Consider the following 23,695-nt stretch of genomic DNA (forward strand, 5'->3'; position numbering starts at 1 on the left):
AGCGGTTTTCGCATCGGCGGTCGCTCTCAAATCAGTCGTGAAGCAGTCATTTTATGATTTGGCATTCTGATAAACAATAAACTACTAGCTCCCACCTTTTCAGAATGCCAAATCATAAAATGACTGCTTCACGACTGATTTGAGAGCGACCGCCGATGCGAAAACCGCTGTGTGAGTTCGAAAAGTGAGTTACAGAATCGCAGGGCAGTGTACTATACACTTGGCAGTTCAAAGGGACCAATTGTGTTGTATATTCGCAAATAAAATTTATGTCTTAGGTTATAGCCCTATCATTATCTCGTTTAACATGCAATGCCCACGCTTTCCACACTCTAGTGTGAAAGCTTTCGTTGCTGGTTATTGCTTTTTTATCTCATTGCATTGTCGAGGAGACAAAGAGTATGTTAGCGAAGTACCAGTGTGGTGTATATGGCTCGTTAATGAAAAAGAAATGTCAACTCTCCCATACTTTACAATAGAAATTGGTAAATGATAATTAGTCAATAAGATGTTAAAAAATAATATCAATAATGTCAATAATGTCTAGTCTTTTATTGGCAGCTAATAAAGTACGTGGTATAACAGTTTCTTTGTGATAGAATAGAGTACATCAAACAAGTTAATTAGAAATAACAAGTAGACACTTTCTTTCTATAAAATTATCGTGAGTTGAAAAGGCCTACCACTTGTTTTAGCATAGTTAACATGATTATCACAATATTATCAACTTGTTTGCTTATTATCATGTCATAAACGAATTTCGCGACTTCTCCCAAGCGGAAATCAAGTTTCAAATAACGGAATGTTTGAATAAAATTCGAAATTTGAATAAAATAAATATTTAAACCAATTAAATTCAGTAAAAACAAAAAATGAAATGGTTTTAGCACACATTCTTTTAGTGCGAAGTCATAATTAACAAAAAAATTAACAATTTACTCTAATAACGTATAGTATTTAATATGTAGAGATTATTTTAAGCAAATTACTAGGACGCGGTGATTTGACGAATTTAATCATCTATTAATTATTAGCCCTAAGGGAACGGAGTTGTATGTACCTCTTTGTATTTATTTTACAAAAAAAAATAATTCAAGGCTTTTTAAAATTTTCAGATCGATTCCTTATAGTCAAGTACGTCATCCGATTTCAGACAGAACTAGGTCAGCATAAAATTAACATTCTTCAAGTTCGATCAAAATACAATGTATTCATGTTTATGTTGCGCAAACACGTCAAATTATAAATCTGTAAATTAAAAAACATACAACTAATTGGTACACATTGGTCACATAAAAAGGTTAAATGATAAAATCTAAAATAGTCAAATTAAAATGAATTACGAAGTGTTATATTTATCAACAATATAGGGCGTGATACCTTCACTCAATCTTTAGAAATCTCCGATCAACGATAACGTATTTAGCTAAGTAACTTTTAAAGAGCTTTTTCAATTACTCCGCCTTTTTATTTCTATTTACATTTCATTATGGAAATTGCTTTTCTGATTAAGTGTAAACTTCTTTTCTTAAGATTTTAATCTTCGTTTCAATCGATGTTTAGAACTATCGTGATCTGTGGGCGTTTAAGTAGAATAAGATTTAGTGTAGTTTTTAGGGGAAGAGATTCACTTGTTTTCGTACGTAATAGTGATCAAATAGAAAAGATAAGGCTCAAGAATTGGCGAAACATTTTATCAGTATCTTGTTATTTTTGTGACAAAAATATTAGATAGTAATCGTTATATATATATATATATGTATATATATATATTTAATTCCCATTTTTTCCCAACTACGAAGGTTGATTAATAACCGGTCAGTCTAAACTTACTTATAACTTCTGAAATATCTATTAGAATTCGATAAATGTGACAATATGAACCCATCCTCTAATCAACGATATTTGGTATTAATGTATTTTCGTATACATTCTACTCCTCAGCATAATGCTGAGCCAGGGCCAATTACAGCCATAGCACAGACGCATTACATACTTAAGACGAACCGAATGGGAAAAGGAAAAATATATATATATATATCTCATTATATATTTTATTTTTCTCTAAATTAAATTGTTATTTTGTGTGTTTATGTGTGTGTTTTTGTTTGTAATAAATGATATGTCTATGTCTATGTATATCGTATTGAAATCGCCACGAGAAACGCGTTTAACGGCACTATAAATCAACTTTGTTTCATTCATCGTTACTAATTAAAACAGGAGACACTTAACCAGTTTTCCACTCAAGGGCAACATTAGTTAAGACAGGATTCTAACATCTAACGCTAGTTTCTAATATACAACATCTGTTTTCTCCGATAAAACATCGCAGTCAACTTTTACGGTATTAAAAGTGTGCGGCCCTTTTCACCTCACAACGGGGCGTCTATCTCAAGATAGACATATTTCTCGCTTATGATTAATTACCCGCTACAATCTATATTGATTTTATAATAGCTGTGGTGATAGGCATTTTTTCAGAATCTGGTTTTGTTTGGTGTAAAGAACAGAACTACAGACAAAGATTTTTTTTTAATTGCACTATATTAGTACTCTACTGTTAATATACATAATTACGTACGCGTTACAACCAGTCTAAGGTCTGATGGGCGGTAGCGCCTCAATGGTCATAAGAACTTTAAATGAGGATAATGTAAGCCGAATAGTTTGTTGCGTGTCCCTTAAAAACTACTTTGTATAATCGTATGTAAAATATCATTGATATAGCTTGTTAGTGGGAAACACGATAATAAATCACCATTCTTACTTTTTAATATTATAATCATCTTATATCCAGCAACAATAAACTACGATAAATTTTCAATTTCCAGTAAATTCCAAGGCAAGAAATAAAAATCATACTCTATGTAAAATTACCATATTCATTAATACTATAGTAATAAAACGGAACTATGGGTAATAATATGAAAAATCGGATAATGATATTCAGCCATAATCATTGTTTGTAATAGATTGAATGCGTTATAAATTCTATTGATATGGAAATGTCAGAGAGTTTTGAATAATGTAGATATATAAAAAGTATTTTATACTTTAGCTACCAAAAATCAAATATTTATGTGAATCACAGTCGCGCTAGCATAATCAGTACTAAATAAAAAGTAACAGAAATCGTTATGAGCAGACCAAGTATTGATTTTACCTTGCATAAGCATTACGTAGTTAGCCTTATTACATTATTAGTAGTCCATAACAGAGTGAGTTATAAACAAATAATAATAATAATAATAAAATATTTATTTGTTTTCTCTCACACAAAAAAATACAGACACAAAATACAAATTTCAGCATTGACAGGCAAAATCTGTGTGAGAGACTGGCGACTGTACTAGGATACCTGTATTACAGATTGCCAGTCCCTCCGCATCCGGACCGAATGGAATTTAAGTAGGTACATCAATTTGATCGAGAAACTATTACAAATATTACAAATATACTCACATTTAAGTGGGTGTATGTGATGGTGCATGTATGGTTTAGTGTATGTAAGTGTTAATGTATGTATGTGTTAGTGAATTTATGACTTAGTGTATATATGTCTTAGTGAAGCATATATGAGCATGGGTGATAGTGTACCTATGTACTCGTATACATAACGTGTTAGTGTTAGGTATTAGCTGAGGACTACTAACAACTTCTCAGTCCCCTCGTAGTCTAGATTTTTAAGCCATTTGACTGTAGCTTTTTTACACTCATATTTAGTAAGCGGATATATGTTGATCAACCTGTTTATCTTGTTATATAGGTGACAGCCCATAAAACCAAAAAACCTTCTTGAGAAAGCTGTGGACCAACGGGTATCTGAGGTGCAGACTTTATATTTGCATCGTTTGTTGTCATTCAAAGAAGGATCATAGCGAGTTATGGAGTGTTGTTTGAGCACAGTGTTCAGTATAAATAGTTGACGAACACTCAACACGTCAGATAAAAGATATAGATCTTTGGTAGGGTAAAAAAATGGTTTAGAATAACTTACTTTCAATAACGCACGCTGAGCCCTCTCCAGTTTTATAAGATTAGTTTTACAAGCCCCTCCCCAGACAGTAACACAATAGCTTAAAACGGATTGGCAGAGGGATTGATAAACCATTTTAATTATCGATTTTTCAGCAATATTACGGAGATTCTTAAAGGTGAAGATAAGTTTCCGAGTTCGCGATAGTAGCAGGTCAATGTGGTAGTTAAACTTTAGCGTGCTATCAACAACGACACCTAGATACTTAGTATTGTTGGCAACAAAGATCTTTTGACAGTCACAAGAATCAGTATCAGAACATACATGAGCAGTTAAACAAAGGTTAGTACTAGAACCAGGAGTTTTTATATGGAACGGTATACATTTAGTTTTATTGACATTGATAGTTAGGGCATTCATTCTGAGCCATTTGTTAACAACGTCGAATCCTCTTTGAGCAATGTCGACAGTATCTTTCCAGCTATCACCATGAAACACAAGTGCAGTATCATCTGCAAATGTTATTATTTTACCATTTTGTAACTGGAGGTCACAAAGATCATTGATAAATGCCAGAAACAGTGTCGGACCTAAAACACTACCCTGTGGCACACCATAGCGTATCGGCAAATCGTCACTAACAATGTTGCCCACCCTTACTCTTTGCTGTCTATCACTCAAGTAGCTTTCAAATAGTTTAAGCTGCAAACCACGGATACCCAAAGCCTCCAATTTATCCAGCAGAATAGGACCAGCGACCGCGTCAAAAGCTTTTGCAATGTCCAAAAATACAGCTAAAATTTTATTTTTCTTATCTAGTTTTGTAACAATATGATCAGTTAATTGATGAACTGCGTCGCTTGTTGATGAACCCGGTCTGAATCCAAACTGTGAGCTGGAGAGTAGGTTATTACTTTCTAAATAATCGATGAGGCGTTTGTTTATCAATTTCTCAATGATTTTGGATAGCGTAGATAGTTTAGAAATAGGTCGGTAGTTACCGACACAATCTCTATTACCACCTTTATAAACCGGAATTACTTCAGCTAGCTTGAATAGGTTCGGAAAGATCCCTGTAGAAAGAATCAAATTAAATATATATGTAAGTGGAGGGACTAAGATTTCATGATAACGTTTGAGAAAGGCTCCAGAAATATTATCTCTGCCCGCAGCACCGTCCTTCTTCAGTTGCAAGATAAGAGATTGAACTTCAACTTCATCAGTAGGTAGCATGACGAATGAGGACAGTGTAGGATTGATTGATGGTTTTTTATAAGAGCTATTAGAATATGCTTTTTCGGCAATATCTTTCCCGATAGAAACGAAATATTTATTAATGTTGTTGACTGAGACCATCGGGTCCAGTGGAGAGACCAATTCAAGTGCAGTGCTAGTTGTATTGTTAGAGTAGGTTAGTTGTTTGATAGTGTCCCAGAGAACTTTTGTATTAGTCTTAGCAGCTTTAAGTAGGCGGTTTCTCTCATAAGTATTTTTAATATTTTTTAAAAGTGAGTTGCAAAAATTTCTATACCTCTTGTAAGTTAACGTTAATATTTCGTTACTAGGATTTTTTCTTGATTTTTGATGTAGTTTGTCACGATGCTTTACACATCTTAGTAGACCTGCAGTCATCCAAGGCCTCTTGATCCTTTTACGATTTGGGATGGTTAAAGTTTTCGTATTTGCTTTAATTACAGTGTCAAGCGCAGTCAGAAGAAATGCTGTTGCCTCATTGGGATCAGTCATTTTATATACAAGGCTTAGGTTTAAGTTCTTCATAGCATCGTCCAAAGACGGGTAATCAATCTTTTTCAGAGAAGAGTATTTGTCAGTCATAGTGCTACGTTCAAGTTTCAGAATTAAAGTGTCGTGATCCGTGACTGAGGTTTCAGCAACATAACAAAAGACGCGATAAGAACATTTTAGTATTACATGGTCAAGACAAGTCCTGCCATGAGTTGGAAATATGTGGGCTGGCAATAAACCATGAGAAGCCAACATATTCAAATACGTTGAAGAATTAACATCCTTATTGTTATCCAATATATCAATATTGATATCACCTATCAGAACTTTATGAGTACTACTAATCTCAGAAAGAAGTTTGTCAAGAGATACCAAGAACCGTTGAACATCTTTGTAACCAGGTGGTCTATATACTGCAATTAGTGTTACATTATCCTCAAGGTTAATCAGTAAACAGTTGGCATCACAAAGGTCAGGCTCGGATATAACTAATTTCAAATGTTTTTTGTAAAATACTACAACTCCTTCATTCTGTGTGAAGTTTTTCTCGGTTAGAGCAGAGTTGTATCCCTCAAGAGATGGTAAGTTACGATTATTATGCAGCCAACATTCCGTTAAGATTATTAAGTCCCAATCAGTCCTGGATCTAAACAATAAGGTTTGAAAATCAGAAAAGTTACGATTTATACTACGAATGTTTTGATGGATAATTTTTAGACACTTATTCGGGCAGTTCATAAGTCTCTGGCAGTCCTCTATGTCACAAAGAGAAGATTGTGCAACATCAAGTTTATCGATATCATTTATAATTGCATTAGTTTTATCGAATTTTATTTATTGAGTCCGCAACTATGGTAAGACAAAAAGGCACGCGGTACAGCACAACCCTACGAGGATTCCACAATCCCGGGGACAACGCCACACAAATGAGACCAACACAATACACATACACACGGCACGAAGACAGACTGAGATTGTTGTTAACAGTTACATTCTTTCTATGAGTACACTTTGTATATATTGAGTGCAAGTGATGTATAATTTCAGTGAGTGTGTGAATATAGGTTAAAATAAGTGTAAGAGCAAATACAAATTCAAACGAAAATACATTATAGACTAAACGAGAACTTAACATGAAAAAATTGACTAAGGTAATTTTATTACTAGCAAGACTAAAGTAAATCAATAGAAATAAATAACAATATACAGTTAATTGGCAATATAGGTTAATGAGAAAGCAGTTACATGTAATGAGTCATGATTCCTTTGCCAGCTGAGATAAGCATTTTTCTGATTGGATTAAAATCGGTCTACCAGTCGAATCCTTACGCAAAAGTATTCTTCCATTTGAATGCCAGCACGAGTAGTTATGTTTCTTGGCAAATCTCACGTACCTACCAAAATGATATAAAACGGACCGTTTTACGTTTATACTGACAATCTTTATTACATTTAAATTAAAGTATGTTTTGTTAATTAGGCATTGACCAAAATTTTGAGAATAATAGTAATATCTTATCTCTTTTATGAATAAAATAAATAAAAAATAAAAAATAGCACAAAAAAATTAAAACTAAACATTTAAAACACAGAATATCATAACATAATCGACGTTACATAAAAAATGTGTGACCAGGGCAGGGCATGCGTGATTTAGACAAGCCTTGGATATGATAGTACGATTGTTTAAATTGTAATAAAGTCTATTGACTACACACCGCTAATGAATATACATGATTGAAATGTAGATATAAACTCTATACGCGCAATAAGTAGAATGTCCTAGTGCATAGTGATTTTATTCTATAGCTTGATAGCCAACACTCGTTTATTAACGAAAACGACATTAAGACATAATATTGACGAGTCTCTAAGGAGAAAATTACCTATCAAACTTTCATAATTGCGTTTGACGTTAATTTCTTACGGTGTTGTTATTATGATGAAGACGCCGTACCGTATCCGCGGCACCATCAAACTGTTTAATTATATTTGTCTTGTACCATAGGCTCGAATAGTGAATCACTTTGATATATTAAGATAAAACATTAATTTAAAGATATGATTGCTTTAATTTTTTAAGCTATTGCATAGATTTTATCGCGGGCTTTGAGCGCGGCGACCGAATCAAGAAATTCCGTAACGAAAAAAACCTAACACACGATGACGTAATATAGGTGCGGAAAATTATAACTGCATAAGTTGATAAAAAAATGCTATGCAATAGCTTTACCGCGGCAGTCCGCGAGTGCCACACGTTTTTTTGTTTGTCGAGCAATGAATAACAAGAACATTTAAGTATTATTTTACTCCAGTAATGTTTTGTGACAATTTTCTGGTTCAGTCGAGAGCAAGTAGAATTCCGAAAATTAATAAGAATTTTGTGAGAGTCAGAATAATTTATTAAAATATATAATAATCAATCGAAGATGAATAATGAATGTTTTGTACTACTAGGATTAAATGAATTTACGCATAAAATTATGCGTCGAACGAGTTATCTTGCATTACCTAAAGTACGTAAGAACTACGGTAAAAAAATGTTTACCTACGAAGGCGCACAGCTGTATAATAAACTACCCACAGATATAAAAAATATTACTTCTATCAATTCATTCAAATCGAAGCTAAGTGAATATGTTTGACAAAATTACTTTTAAATTTATTTCTCATAATTACTTTTAATTCATATTTATTTGGTTACTTTTATTTTTAAGTTTATTGCATGTACAGCTATATTTTATTGTGATTATTTTAAGAACGACTACAATGTTATGTTAATCTAGAGTATTATTCTCATGTAAGTGTCATTTTTTGTCTTTTTGAGAAAATAAAGTCTTTAATCTTATTAGTTAGAATGTTTATTTCATTTCTGTATCTTATGAAACAATATATTGTGTGCATAATAAATAATGTTTTGAGTAAATCAAAGTACGCAAAACTAGGTCGTGTAACACTTACATGTCATATTGTAATGAATAAAGGCCGAGAAAGCCAGTTCGCTATTCCGAAGTGATGCAAGTTAGTTACGTGACATTATATAACTTCAGTCGAGATCAACCAAAGTATTACAAATTAATAGGACAAATCTATTTACAAACATTTTGATTGACATATTTATTCGGAAGAAGGGAATTAGCACAATTTTTATAAACTTAAACTTTTGGCTAGGAATATATATATTTTTTTTATTTCATTGCTAATATAATTTTTTTTAATGAACTAGGTAATCGAAATAAATATTTAAGTTATAAAAAAAATTGAGGAACGAATATTTAAGTGATAATAAATTCACGATACAGGCCCTTTTATCTCTATCATAAATATAGCGGTATCAATGAACACGGAACTTCGAGTGTGATTTAACATAAGTTCAATAAAGAAACCGCTTGCGAAAGGTGCTTATAACATCTCGTTATCTATATATATTACTAGCTGCCCCCGCGAAATAAGTTTCAACTTAATGCCTAGCCTACCTTTTTAGTACATATACCAACATGGAACATTTTGCTATGCTACCCCAGAGACTGTTCAGTTTTCCGGAATGAAAACATTTAAGGTTTTTCTGTGATTTTTCTCTATATAAACCTCAGATTTCAAGCTATTAGTTCTTAACTAACAATTAAAAATAGGGGTTGATCGTTGAGGGTAGATGAAAAGTACGCGTTGTATGTATTTTAGACAAAAATAATTGTCTAAAAATTAAAACAATTTTGCTTGGAGTGGACACCCCTTATCACTTAAGGTTTTGAAAGATAGATAGTAGCCGATTCTCAGAATTACTGAATATGCATAAAAAAAATCATAAGAATCGGTCTAACCGTTTCGGAGGAGAATAGAATCGAACATTGTGACACGAGAATTTTACATATATAGAGATTATCTATGGAGACCATAGCCAAGATAACTTGAGAGGTGTCAGATATAATACAAAGCAGTCCATTAACATAGCTTTTATGAAGAAAGGTCACAATTTCATCCCACGGCCACTCATCGCGTTACCGCGTCGGTTTTCGTAATACGAGAATAGGATGATTCCACACTTACATAAGAGACTTTCAGATACGCGTTGCGTTAGATACAATAAAACAATAACCTAAGTTAAACAACATATGCTGTAGCCAGTACTTAGATGGGTGTCTATTTGGGTAGGGTTTTTATAATATATGGGGATAGGATGATTCTACGATTACATAAGAGACTTTCAGAAACGCGTTCCGTTAGATACGATGAAACGAAAGTCTATGGTAAGCTACATGTGCTGTGGCTAGTACTTAGATGAGTACACTTTTGGAGACGGTTTTTGTAATATTTAGGAATTGGACGATTTCACACTTACATAACAGAGACTTTCAGATATCCGTTAAGCCAGAAAGATAAGCTAAGCTAAGCTGCATCTATTGTAGATGGTATTTAGATGGGTATCCAATAATAATTTAACTTTTAACTTAACGTTTATTCTAAGTTTAACTTTTACGCGATAATTAAGATACAAAAGTACTTCCTGCGTATTGAAATCGCAATAGTATTGTCGAATATGTCAAATTTAATAAAGACAAAATATTTGACAGCTCCCAATTAAGTTTGATTGACGTTCTAGAAATAGAGTACTTGATAGTTCTATTGCCTTGTCATCAATAGTCGAGGATCTAGGAAATCTGAGCGTCATATCTATTCTTATTGTACCCAACCATCGTTTTTTATGTTTAAGCAAAAAGAAACATAAATTTTACTGGCTCACAAACAAAATATTAAATAAATTTCTTAGTTACTATCTACTTGATTGGTAACTCACATATGTACAGAGCATGACCGATTTCCCTAAAATAGTAATAATTTATAAAGATGATATAGAATACTCGGCGGACACGCCTTTTAAGATATTTCAAGTCGACACTTCGAGCTAAGTTTGTTAAAAACATTGAATTCGATATACAGGAATCATATTTAAACATTCCAATGACTTAATACCGCCGCTTTGAATGAGAAGATATACTAAAGTGCCCTGAACAAACCGAACTTATAATGATCAATTGGAGTGCTCAATCAATCCCATTTCACACTTTAATAACAACCTTTTATTATTTAAATTGGCAATCTTATACTGATAAGCACGTACGTGTAAATTAGTATGGAGATAGAAATGTAACTAGACAGGTTACGATTGTTCAAGTATAACTAAGAGATAAATGGTTTTTTTATAATGGTTGTTCTCAATTGGCCTGTAATCCCTAATTGTAATGCGTATAGTGAAATGTATTTTTCAGCTTTCAATTGAATCTATGGTGCTATATATACTACTAGCGACCCGCCCCGGCTTCGCACGGATGTTATGCTGATACTAAATTCAAAGTGCTATAAAGTATAGGGAGAACCGCGGCCTCCGACGCGCTGCGTCCCGCAATTTTTAAATTTGTAATAGCTTCGAAAATATTCATTTAAATCATATGCTGTAAAGGGCCATATAGATCTATATTAAATGTATTCAAGGTATTTAATTGGTTAAGGATTAATGCTGTATTGGTTAAAATCGCTTCGAAAATTAGCCATTATTTGTCGTAAAAAGTAAATGACAAAAAAAAGTTATTGTGGGTTATCCATAAGAGATAGACATATACCACCACGGACTTTTCTGTAGACCTTTTCAATGTGTACAATACTTAGTACATTATTTTGATAAAACTCGTAGGGTTCAGCCTGCGTTTGCAATGTAAGCGGAAAAAATGTAATTATTTACGACATCACATTAGAAACCTCAAAAATAACAGTACTTCTCCACTATTTAATGGATGTTATTATACATATAAACCTTCCTCTTGAATCTATCTATTAAAAAAAACCGCATCAAAATCCGTTGTGTAGTTTCAAAGATTTAAGCATACAAAGGGACATAGGGACAGAGAAAGCGACTTTGTTTTATACTATGTAGTGATAAACTAAAGTGAAGTATCCGTAACAGTCTTCCTATAAGACGAAACAGGCACAGACTACGATACAAGATCACGATCTTGTATACGATGTGCGCTGTGACTCCCGCCAAAAAGGTATTAAAATCGGAAGATCTTGCCCTGAGTACTGCTAAGTGTATTTCTTAGTAATAAGACAAAGTATGCTAAAGTCAAATTCCGCTTACAACTGTATTTTAGATAATGCGGTTACATAAAACTACTTTCACTTAACTTTGTTTACGTACTTCCTCTGTAATTGTTTTGTTTGCATAAAAACACCGTGAGAAATTTCAAATATTAAAACATTAAAATAACTGTTATCTCAATAAAATATTTTATTCAGTTTGGTAGTTTGGGATATATAATTAAAAATACTGTTGTTTTTTTTTAATCAATAATATCATCATATAAATAAAATTAACATAAGAAAATAGTTTGTTTATAAAATAGATCACGCAATTTTTTTTATAACATAACTTACATAAGATAGTACTTCTTCTATATAGTTACACATAATTTTTTTTATGTTTAGGAGTGTCTATTATGCACTTTCCTAGTCTGTGGGCTTGACATTTGAGTGACATATGGGATAATGCTGTCGCTGAATCTGTGCTGCAATCTGTGCTTGAGCATCCAGGTCGCATCTGGCTCTAGCCAAAGTTGAACATTCAACAAATAAAAACCGTTTGGTCGCTTCTTTCGTCACAGTCGCACACGGTTCTTGTCTATAATTTGAATAATTAAACCGTAAAAGTGACTATCGCCAAATTAGTTAGGGTATTTAGAACTTATTGATGATTTAAAGATCTCTTTTAATTTGCTAATAAAGTGAAATATTTGAAACTACGTGCGGCATACAGAAATTACCATAATTTCAAATCTTCATTATGAAATTCCTTCTTCGTGTATAATGTCAATTCGGTCTTATTCTATAATCAAAGTAAAAAAGTGTCTGTCATCAACTTTAATAAACAAAGCCAGTTCAGACATTGACAATGCGGTTCAAACGTGAGAGAGACGAAATACACACATAACTATATAATCATGGTAATTTTCCACACTTGGCCCTAGAAAACTTTATTATATACCATTATCCAAGCGAATAGAATTCCAGAAATTTAATTTTAATAGATAAATTGCTTTTTAATGTTGTTCCAAACAAGTGTAATTACATGTTATGCTCTGTTTCCGCACGATTGTCGACAATTTTGCAACATTCTAATAGTTATCTTGTTAAAACAAAAAGATAATGACAGCTTCTAAAGGTGCGCTTACACGAGGGCAATAATTGCTCGGCGATACGAATGGACCGATCTGGAGCAATTAATGGAGCAATTTCAATAAATTCAATAAATTATTTCGGCGATATTGCTTCTAATTGCTCCAGATATTTCATATTGCTCAATGTCGCAGATACGAATTGACGAATATCCAATGAACTTGGAAATTCCTAGCAATTTTTGTATATGTCTCATTCGCACTTGTTTGTTTTGCGGCTTGCCGTCTTGCTTCCGCGGGGACAGCGAGAGGTCTAAATAATAATAATTTCTAATTACTTTATTCAAAAGTAATTCAAAGTATGTTCGTGACATTCTAGTAAAGTTTTTGAATAATATATTATCTAATTCTTGAAAAAAAAAAACAATTAAATTAAAGAAAAATTAAAAAGTAATAAATTAAAAATTTAATTAATTAATTACTTTTTTCTTTAATTGTTTAATTTTATTTTCACAATGAAAATTGCGGCCTCTTTGCCAAAAACGATCGCACCCAGATTTGACGCACCAGACGCCTTTTCCTTTTCTTTCTTTTTTGTTTTTGATTAATAATAAAAAAAAGCACTACAAGCCGCCGCAGCAAGAAGAATGTCGTCCATAGCGAGCGAATACTGAAATGCTCGTGTAGGACAGTATTGCCTAGTTGATGAAGTTGCGCCATATCGCTCAATATTGTATTGCGCAGTATTGATACTTGTTGCCGTTGCCGTAAATTGCTTGATGTAGTCGTGACGTCATAATTGACGAGTATTGACTGGAATTGAGCAATTTTAGTTGCCCGTGTAAGCGCACCTTAAGAAAGTAAATGTATAGGTTAAACAGTCGAAAACAAGGTACCCTGGACAAACTGGCCGTAATTGACAAGGCCGTGTCAATGCCAGGCCGTTGGTGTGAGCAAGGCAGCAATCTCAAATTTCAACTACATATACTATTTATATATTTTATCATCGCCGTGGAAAAGCCGTTAGCTATATACGTACATATTGATTTGGAGGTAAGCAACTAAATTCTCCGGACACCATTAGAGCCCTTATTTAGTAAAGATTTAAAAACAAACTTTACTAATGCATAAGTATAAAACATATACTTTAGGTATAAAATAAGAACGATTAGCTGCAATAAGGTTATGTTAATGTGAGTGTTAAGCTTTATGAACGAAGATTGGTGATTTTTAGCTCCATGTTATAACTTTTATTACACTTAAAGGTAGTTCGTCAAGCTCATCAAGTCGTAGTTTATATAGATTAGGTACGTTCGGGCTGTGCGATACAGAACGGACTTCCATAAGTGATGCGTGGGAAACATAAAATAGGGAACGAATTAGGCACGTCCTAGGTTTTAGTATGAATCAGCATCTTTCGGAACTAGACTTGAAAGTTATTCGTAGCAATATCAAGAAGGGTGCCAAGTAGCATATGGTTAAATCAAGACGGTAGAGGGATTGCTAGCGCACTAGCGCACTTAAGTCCGAATAAAACATGTGATATTAATTAATTTAAGTTTGTAACAGCACGTAATGTACTTTAGAAAAGTTATTGCTGTAAACGACCACTTTATAAGTGAAAAGAAATTATTATTCATAATTAATCTTTAAGATAAAACCCAGTAACATTCACTATTCAAAGGGATTAAAATTAAGCGAACATAATATAAATCAACTAAATACAGAAGTAACATACTTTTAATAAGATGTAATTGAAAGTAACTAATGGTTTTAATTAATTAGAATTAGTTTTATTAAATCAAATCTTGCCAGTAATCATTTGAAAATACGTCTCTCACAGCACCGTAATAAAGGAATTAACGTTGTTTGGATACCGAATTTCAAAAAAACTATCCAATAACTTTAAAAAATGAAATGAAGATAAATGTGTGTATTTTTTATAGAATATTTAGTACGCATATGCTTACATTTAACACTGGCTTCAATGAAAACTTATAAGTTATAACTAATTCTAGTAATTTTCCTAGAGATCTTTTCATATATATTCCACTTGCACGGTGGAACTTTAACAAATTTGCTAAATAACCAGTTGGTACTGCCTAATTGAAGCACTGTCGAGTTTCAATCTACTCAAAGATGATTTATTTTATAGACTTTCTTCTATAAGTCTATATTTGACCTAAGACTTCTGTGTAAACTTGAAGGTATGGCCTGTCTAAAAAAAAAACATGAACCTAAAATTAACTTACCTGAGTTAGACCGAGCCGGTAACTGGTAACATCCAAATCGAGGGTTAGCAGCATGTCATCTACGATCTGTCTTTCAGAGAGGTTGGTTGCCTCCGTGTTCTCTCCTTCGGTAGTCGCTAGCAGACGGTATCTATATACAAGAATAATTGTCTATATGAAAAAATTAAACCTCTAAATATATAACCTTCTTAATGATAGACATAGTCTTATAGGCATTGAATTATTTAATTTTTACGTGTCACTTTGGGAATACAGTGACATATATAATTATTTGAAAATTTAGATTTAAACTTGTTTATGAATAGAATCGTTACATTGTCTTTGGTATTACGCAAGAACTACACATAAAAATAAGATTGCCGTAAATTACTCGAAACGCGTTATGTAAATATCGATCGAGATCATAAATAAAATGAATCATAAATATGGCTTTAAGTAATCGTAAATATCCCATAACATACCCCTAGGTCACGCTTTGTTTTTTTTTTGTTTTTTTTAGCACTGATGATAATTAACTAATAAAGCTAATTAAAAGATGCAACAGTGTTTTTCAATTCATATGTGTATTCAAGAAAAAAATACATAGAATTTTTTTTTTAATAATTACCTTCTGGCAAATTCTGTGAGTGGCATATGCTCCGGGAATCCTTGTTTATACAACCTTGCAGCTTCAAGGAGCTGAAAGCCGCGGAACTGAAAGAGCGAAAAGTTAAAGTACAGTAAATTTAGATGTATTTGATAACGATTGTTTTTAACTATTAAAAAACTGTACGTGAATTGTATATAAATGTTTAATAAAAATAAATCATGTGTCCAATTCACACGTGGTAGAAGTGAAACCTTCAAAAACAAAGTTTTTATAATTAAAATATGTAAATTAGACTTTTTCTCTATCTAAATGTAGGATCTTTTCTTTAAAAAAAAATATATTTTAATGTTAAATTTTTATTTATAACTTTAAAATCAATCTTTAATTTGGTAAAAACTAAAATAATAAAAGTTTGAAATAAATTCACAAGATCCAACGTGGGAGAAAATGAGATAGGAAGCATTATACAGTGTATAAACTTTTAATTAAGTGTAGTACGAAGTTTTCACTTCAAAAAGTTTCTATAACTAATGATTTGTAAATAAAATTGATAAAGAATCTAATTTTATAATTAAACTACTTACTTGACTTACTTATTTAATTTTGATCAAATCTGTTTTTTTATTTCAGAAAATGTTCAAATACACACTAATTTAAAGTTTATACACTGTATAATGCCTTCTATCTCACTCTCTCCCACGCCAAATCCTATTAATTTATGTGTCTGTCTCTTTTTACTGTCGCTTTTTCCGTTGCATCCGGTTTGAAATCACAACGATTCTAAAGAAGTTTCACTTCAAAAAATCATTTATTTAAATAGAATACATCAAATGTGATTTTCACCTATTGAAAATTACAGGCCAAAAATGCTTGTTGCCATCGTTAGGGCTCGTTAGTATTGAAGTTTCAAAAAAAAGCTACCAGTATCAGATAAACATATGGTTTTATTATATGAGGTATATACCCTATTGCATAACTACGTAATTATTGAATACCATAATTGTTAACAATCATCAGCACCAGGGTCAAGCAAAAGTCTTGTCTGATGATGCGTGCTAACATTCACACTTCCCGAAGACTATCAAGTGGGTTGCTGGGCTTTTTTTTTTATGTAATAGGAGGCAAACGGGCAGGAGGCTCACCTGATGTTAAGTGATACTGCCGCCCATGGACACTCACAATGCCAGAAGGCTCGCAAGTGCGTTGCTGGCCTTTCAAGAATTGGTACGATCTTTTCTTGAAGGACCCTAAGTCGAATTGGTTCGGAAATACTTCTGTGGGCAGCTGGTTCCACATAGCCGCGCACCACCACTTTTGCGCGGCTTTTAAAGATTTTTTTTAGCAACCTTTAATCTTAATGTCTCGATTGCACCTGGTTCTACGTATTGTTGGTTCACCCAGTCACGTCTCGATGCCGGTAAGGAAAGTTCTAGGTTTTATCACTTCTGAGGGAGATTCACTAATACTGAACATACCTGCGACCTAAGTAGAGGTACATTAACGTCATCAGCGGCCTCTCGGGGCTGGTTCGTAAGAAGACAGCATACAAATTGTACGCCGCCCGCTCCGCATCGTCGTAGCGTATCCACTATGCCGTCCGCTACGAATTTAGTCTGCAAAGCGTACGATCTACGCTTCATACCCGCTGCACCTGATGTACAACATAATAATTTAGAAAAATTAAACCGATAAATACCTTGTAGCATTATTTAACTGGTATCAATCAATCAATCTTATACAAGTCTCCCCTCCCCCATTTAGAAATATGTATGTGCATACCCATACGACAAAAACTGTTCCTTAAGTTAAAATATACCTATATAATAATCAGACTCATCTCCACATGACTTTTCATTTCCGAGAAATTTGTGGAGAAACATACTACAGGATTATAATACAATATATACATATAGGAAATTTAGCACTAGGATTTTTATAGGAAACTTCACCAATGATACGATATCGAATAAACACCACGCAGTTGGGAGCGAAGTGAAAGTTATATTTATTTATTTATAACTAGCCGTTTCCCGCCCGCTGTGCTGGGCGAAATAAATAAAATTTTATGTTTCATTAATATTATTTTTTCATATTTTTCATATTTTCTTTTTAATTTCCCGCTAAGAAAATAGAAAATTTTCGAAAATCGAGTTTTTAACAGATGTTGACGTTTTGAGGTCCTAGGAAGCCTCCCCGAATGTTTCCGCGGTGAAGTCCGAATGTATAAATTTTCATAAAAGTAAAACAGATAAAAAATGCAGATATGACCAGAGATTTACTTTTTTTTTAACGACACTATTTTCTTACCAGTTGTAAGCGTTCGTCGAATGGAAGACGCCCGTCGTAACGTAGACGCGTCGCCGACGGCCGCTGACCACGTGCTTGTGCCACAGGCACCGCGCGACCACGTCCATACGCGCACTATCTCCTCACTAAAGAAAATGTAAGGACAATTACAATAAAAGTAAAAAATAGAATGATATCAAAAAAACTCGAATCTGCAAATCATGAAAATGAAAATTTACCTTAGTATGTAAACAAGTCTTATTTATATTTTCGAAGATGAACTAATAAATAATGAACAAGAAAATAAACGTATGCCAGATGCTATAAAACTTGAGAACTAAAAAAAAATATTACCTACGCGGAACTAACATCACCACCTACTGCATCATTAAAAAATCTACAACATTTGCATCTATACGCAAAATTATAAAAAAAATTGAAAAAGGCCAGTATTTTTTAAATTTACAAGTTCGCTTTGTAAACCTGTAGACGTTTACACTTTACATAAAATACAATAAAGTTCTAATACTTTAAATATCTAAAACAGTAAAATTGGTTGAAACTTACTTTTGGCTTTCTTGTAACAACGCATGCGCCTTCTTAGTAACGGGATTCTCGCGGCTTGCCTTTACCCAACCAGTAACGTCATATAATACAGGATTCGTTCCCTGAAGAAAATTATTATTCTTAACTTTCTATGTTTGTGCACACATAATGAGGAAACCGCTTATCTCAGTAGCAAGAACGTCTTTAGACATGTCGACGCCCAGTATTACTAGCTACTAGTTTGTTTGTCGTTCTCCTAATTTTTTTTTTGCTGTCATGTTTTGTCTTGTTTTGCTTTGAATTATATTTATTTTCAGTGAAACTTTTTGTGATATGTCCAATGTGTTTATTTTATGTTTTACTTTTCTTTTATTTTTACTGTATAGACTGTTTCCTTAATAAATAAATTATCTGTGTTTTGGTATGATGTAATAAAAAAAAGGTTGCGTGTACTTATGTACGCGCGTAAGAAGTTATACTTCTTTGGCATTATTAAAAATAATTTTTGATTGCATGCAAATAATTAATTACAATTAAATAATCAAAGACTGGAAAAGGAGTCATTATAGTCAATAAAGTTCAGTTTACATTGGAAAAATTAAATAAATAAATATTTATTATTATTTTCTTACATTAAGTGTAACATAATCTAATTTTGTGTCACGGTGCGCGCTTCTTTAAATTTTTCTCTCATCAATTTTTCATAACGCGTCTAAAGAAGTATAACTTCAAAAATACCTGCAAATGTTGTAAGCTGAACTGTCGAACAAGCGGTGCCTTTTTGATAAGATATTGCGTATGATTCGGAGGCCCATAGTGCGTCATCACGCGCTCTAGGAATGTATCATCTGACGAATTCGGGTACATCGACTCTTCATCCAAAAGCCTTTGAAATAAATGAATATTAAATTATCTGTAAATTAATTTTTTAAATTGTTATAAATTAACTGAATGTGTAGTTAGATACCAGTGGCAAGTTGTTTTTGGTATTTGAGACGTGAGAAGTAAAGTTAGATGACAAAATTGCTTGAAAAAAATTTTTTTTAGTTTTAAATCTGTTATTAGCAGATTTATGACTGACAATTTGCAATTTTATTTTTTTAAATTTAATATACGAAAGAAAACTTACCATAACAGACCACGACGATCGCAATCCCGCAAATCTGCTTGCGAGCTGCGCACGATACTGTTTTGTGGTGATTTATCAAGTAAGTCTACCATCGGAGCTGGGCTGACGGTTTCTGAGAGCCAATCTAAAACAATTATTTAATGAATAAACCATTGACTATATAATAAGCTGAATAAAAATGGTGTTATTTTATTATAATTGGGCGTAGAAGAAACGAAGTTTTTTGGTAAACGAAGAGTTAGCAACATAAAATAAAAGTATCGCGTGTATAACCGATTAAGTAGTTTTATATATGATATATAAAATAAAATATGTTTATTAAGGAATATAAGATACATGTATCACAGAGGGTGTAGGCCGAGAGAAAAAGCCGGCGTAAAAAACTCTCGGTACTCTTTTATATAATATAGTTCTATATATTTAAAAATCCTGAAATATAAATCAAAATGATCATATAAGGAAAAATACCCTCTTCAGTGCCGTCATCAAGTGTGATGCCTTCCTGAGCATATCGTTCTCGAGGCGCCACTAGCATGGCTTCATGGAACACAGCTTGAAGACGTTCCTGTAGAAAAAACAAGTCAAGTCGTCCAAATTTACAACAAACTGTATGATTGTATTATTATTAAACATAACAGAATTATGCGATACATAACAGGTAATCGGTGCAAAAACCTGTTATTAACGACAATTCTTTACTTTTACTATTAAATTTATATTAATTATATATTGTTTGTATGTTTTTTGTTAACTCATTGCAAAGCGAATTTGATAGTAACCTGTAAATAGTTAGATAGTAGTTTGGACAGTGGTGCTCCGCTCTGTTGTCCGGCGCATAGAGGATTATCAGCACCAGGTGTGTCCACTAATAGTATGGACGCTGATGTACGACACGATGTTGATATACTTCTGTAAAGGTAAATAAGGACTCAATATGACTGAGTTATTTCTTACGCATATTATAACACTAACACGTAGTCAAGATAAAAATCAAACATTTTCTATGAAACGTGCAGTTGGTTTTAGTGGCGTGGCGGTTACGAGAATTAATATTTTTTTAGCAACTGTAAAAGACGTTTATTTTTTTCATATTAAGCATAAATATGATTACTGTTAAACTATGATGATGTAACAGTATTGTCAACTACAAGCTAAATAAAAATTTCTAGTATATTGTATGAATATTAGTTTATGAACGTAATATTACCTCAATACACTTTTACTTAAAGAATAGGAGATGACAATAAATATATTATATTATCCTTTGTTAAATGTTTATACTGAGCGCACTTTTCGGTAGTTTCGCAAAGTATTAGAATAAAAACATTAGGGTTTCTGAATCACTGAAACGATTATGATTTTTTGTGTTTCATTCACTATTTAAATTTACATTTAATTGCCAATTTACCTAGAATTAACTTAATTATTATTCTCAATGAGGCTTTTTTATAGAACAGGGGGCAAAGGGCCGGAAGCTGATGTTAAGTGATACCACCGTCTATGGACACACTGAATGCTCGGTAGTGCGTTGCCGGCCTTTTTATAATTGGTACGTTCTCTTCTTAAAGGACCCTAAATCGAATTGGTTTGGAAATACTTTGGTAGGCAGCTGAATCCACATAGTTGTGGTGCGCGGCTAAAGCTGCCTTCGAGGTGATAAGCTAGATTGTAATATCCAAGGTCCAATAAAAAGTAGTATAAATCGTGTTTGACGTGACGTGTACTCGCCTGTTTATCAAAGCCGCGACAATGTTGAATGTTTCGTTATAAAGTCCGGTGACGAAAGCTTCTAATGAATCTGACCCTGGTAAATCTCTTTCGCTGGAGGGTGATGGGGTTCTGAAAAGTAAGAAATAAGTGACGACCAAAAATACCAAACCCATTAATAACAAATGTATTTTATTTTGCAGTAATGCTTAAAAGTATTTTTATATTATTTCACGAATGGATTTACTACGTACCAACAGTCGCTTGTACGGCGAAGGAAAATATCGTGAAGAAATCGGCGTGGCTTCCCAAAAATCTACAGTATGTCAGGCACAAAAGGCTTATCACGTACTTAAGAAAACAAACACATAGCATTGATAATATTCATCTCCGGATTTTCAAAGCCGGTTAATATGTAATCAAGAAATATATACAGAAATCTGAAGCCAAGACCTTTTTTTGACAAACAGATGGATGATCTTACGTATAAAACATATCAACTTACCGCAGCGCATGCGCAGGTTGAGGGGAAGGCGGCGCGGGAGGAGCGAACACAGCCCGGGACAATTCCTCTACTCCCACGCCCAAGAGGCGACTAGCCCGGGTCGCACATCCAGTACTGGCGAACTGGTACTTTAGACCCGTATTGCCTGGATATAAGTTGATATTATTTTTATGCAAGTTTTTCAATATTAGAAGAAAATATAAATTATTGGACAAATTATGATTTATTATTTAGTTTCACATGGCTATAATTTATGTTTTTAAATAAATTACTTTTAATTTACGATTACATCCGGCAAGATACAGTTTTTATAAAAGTATATCATATATTAATACAAAAAAGTTGCGTAAAATGGCACGCTCACAAACCATTAAAATCAAACAAAAGTAACTGCACTTGGGTACTATGAATAATTTCACGACAAAGTTTAACTTCGCTTTAGCTTTTATAATATATATAAATAAAAATGAATCGCAAAAAAAATTTCTATTTTTTATTTATTCCTTGAACTATGAGTAACATTTCTATGAGAGAAACGTTGGAAAAATTGCAGAGAAAAACCTAAAAAAAAACCAGTTTTTATTCCGGAGAAGCGAACAGTCTCTATGAGATGGAATATCAAAATGTTCCATATATTGGGCTAAGTAAGAAAATCATATTAAAGAGAAACGCAGTTCGGAAGAGCAGTAAATAATTAATAAAACTAGAATCTGTGATTTTTACCAACCTTTGACAACCCCGGCCCATCCCAAATGGCAGATAGCAGCCAATATCTTCCACACAGCCATTTGCTCTTGTTCTGTGACTCCTAAGAATTGAAAAGCCTCCTTCAAAGCTATGAATTCGGTTGGAGCATCTGCCTTTTCACTACAACTTATATAAGGATTTGGAGCATTAATTGGGGCCTGGTCTAATAAGAGCTCGCGACGAAGACGTCCATCGCATCCATGGAATAATCTGGAATCAGAATTAAATATAAAAAACACAAGTTTTTTTTTATTTTTAATCCAAAGTTGTCTGTTCGAATTTTACACACATTTAAAGCTTTCCATTTTTTAAGCTTGATTAATTTTTTTGGGTTTTAATTGTTATAATACTACATTTCAGATAGATAAATATTTATTTCAATTAATAACTTAATTAAATAAAATGCCTTAGATTGCGATACCACTGTCAATTTGCAACTTAAATATTATAATTAGCTACAGACAAAAGCAGCAATAAACTTAGTATTGTCTTTTATTGACATAACTTATACACATTTAAAGAAAACACTTTTTCACCGTGGTCACGGTGACACGCACGCTGTAAAGCACGCGAAACGTAGGAAAAATTTAAAATTATGTAAAATAATTGTAAATTTATAATAATACATAACTTCAATCCGGTAAAATAGTGTTTTCTTTAAATATAGAAAATCATCGCAAATGTTATACTACTTACATATGCAAAGCTCTGAGATGGGCCTGTTCTGGTCTGAAGTCAGGCAGAAGAGTCTGCACCGAAGCGGAGACAAGAGCGCCGCCTCCGTCAAAGTCCAAAGACGTCAGCGACACAAACCGCGACGCATATGTGTTGGAGTTCGTTCTGTTAATAAAGAAGTACGTAGATATCTTAATACTAGGTTAATGTCGCCTTCGTCACTAATTTAATACAATTATATAATTTAATAAAATATTGTACTTATGTCATTTAAATTGTAATTATTAATGTAAGGACATTGCGTTCATTGAAACACTTTCTTTATCGATCTTATAGAGTGTTAACCAGCGTTCCGCAGTCTTACGGTA

General features: G+C 33.0%; 1 protein-coding gene across 2 annotated transcripts in view; it reads right to left on the reverse strand.

The window, feature by feature from the left end:
- LOC125053797 (unconventional myosin-XVIIIa) overlaps nt 1-23,695 on the reverse strand; it is a 170,925-nt gene that overhangs the window by 76,715 nt on the left and 70,515 nt on the right. For both annotated transcript variants that reach the window (XM_047655363.1, XM_047655364.1), the window contains 13 exons: nt 23,349-23,492; nt 22,633-22,862; nt 21,906-22,050; nt 21,422-21,532; nt 20,473-20,602; nt 20,162-20,258; nt 19,694-19,817; nt 19,303-19,450; nt 18,586-18,686; nt 18,040-18,164; nt 17,208-17,383; nt 15,751-15,836; nt 15,144-15,273 (listed from right to left, as the gene is read on the reverse strand). In XM_047655363.1, the coding sequence (XP_047511319.1) occupies nt 15,144-15,273; nt 15,751-15,836; nt 17,208-17,383; nt 18,040-18,164; nt 18,586-18,686; nt 19,303-19,450; nt 19,694-19,817; nt 20,162-20,258; nt 20,473-20,602; nt 21,422-21,532; nt 21,906-22,050; nt 22,633-22,862; nt 23,349-23,492 (1,747 nt within the window). The remainder of the gene's footprint in view (nt 1-15,143; nt 15,274-15,750; nt 15,837-17,207; nt 17,384-18,039; nt 18,165-18,585; nt 18,687-19,302; nt 19,451-19,693; nt 19,818-20,161; nt 20,259-20,472; nt 20,603-21,421; nt 21,533-21,905; nt 22,051-22,632; nt 22,863-23,348; nt 23,493-23,695) is intronic.

The sequence above is a fragment of the Pieris napi genome, chromosome 11 (genome assembly GCF_905475465.1).
Source record: "Pieris napi chromosome 11, ilPieNapi1.2, whole genome shotgun sequence".
In the NCBI taxonomy this organism is placed as follows: Eukaryota; Metazoa; Arthropoda; class Insecta; order Lepidoptera; family Pieridae; genus Pieris; species Pieris napi.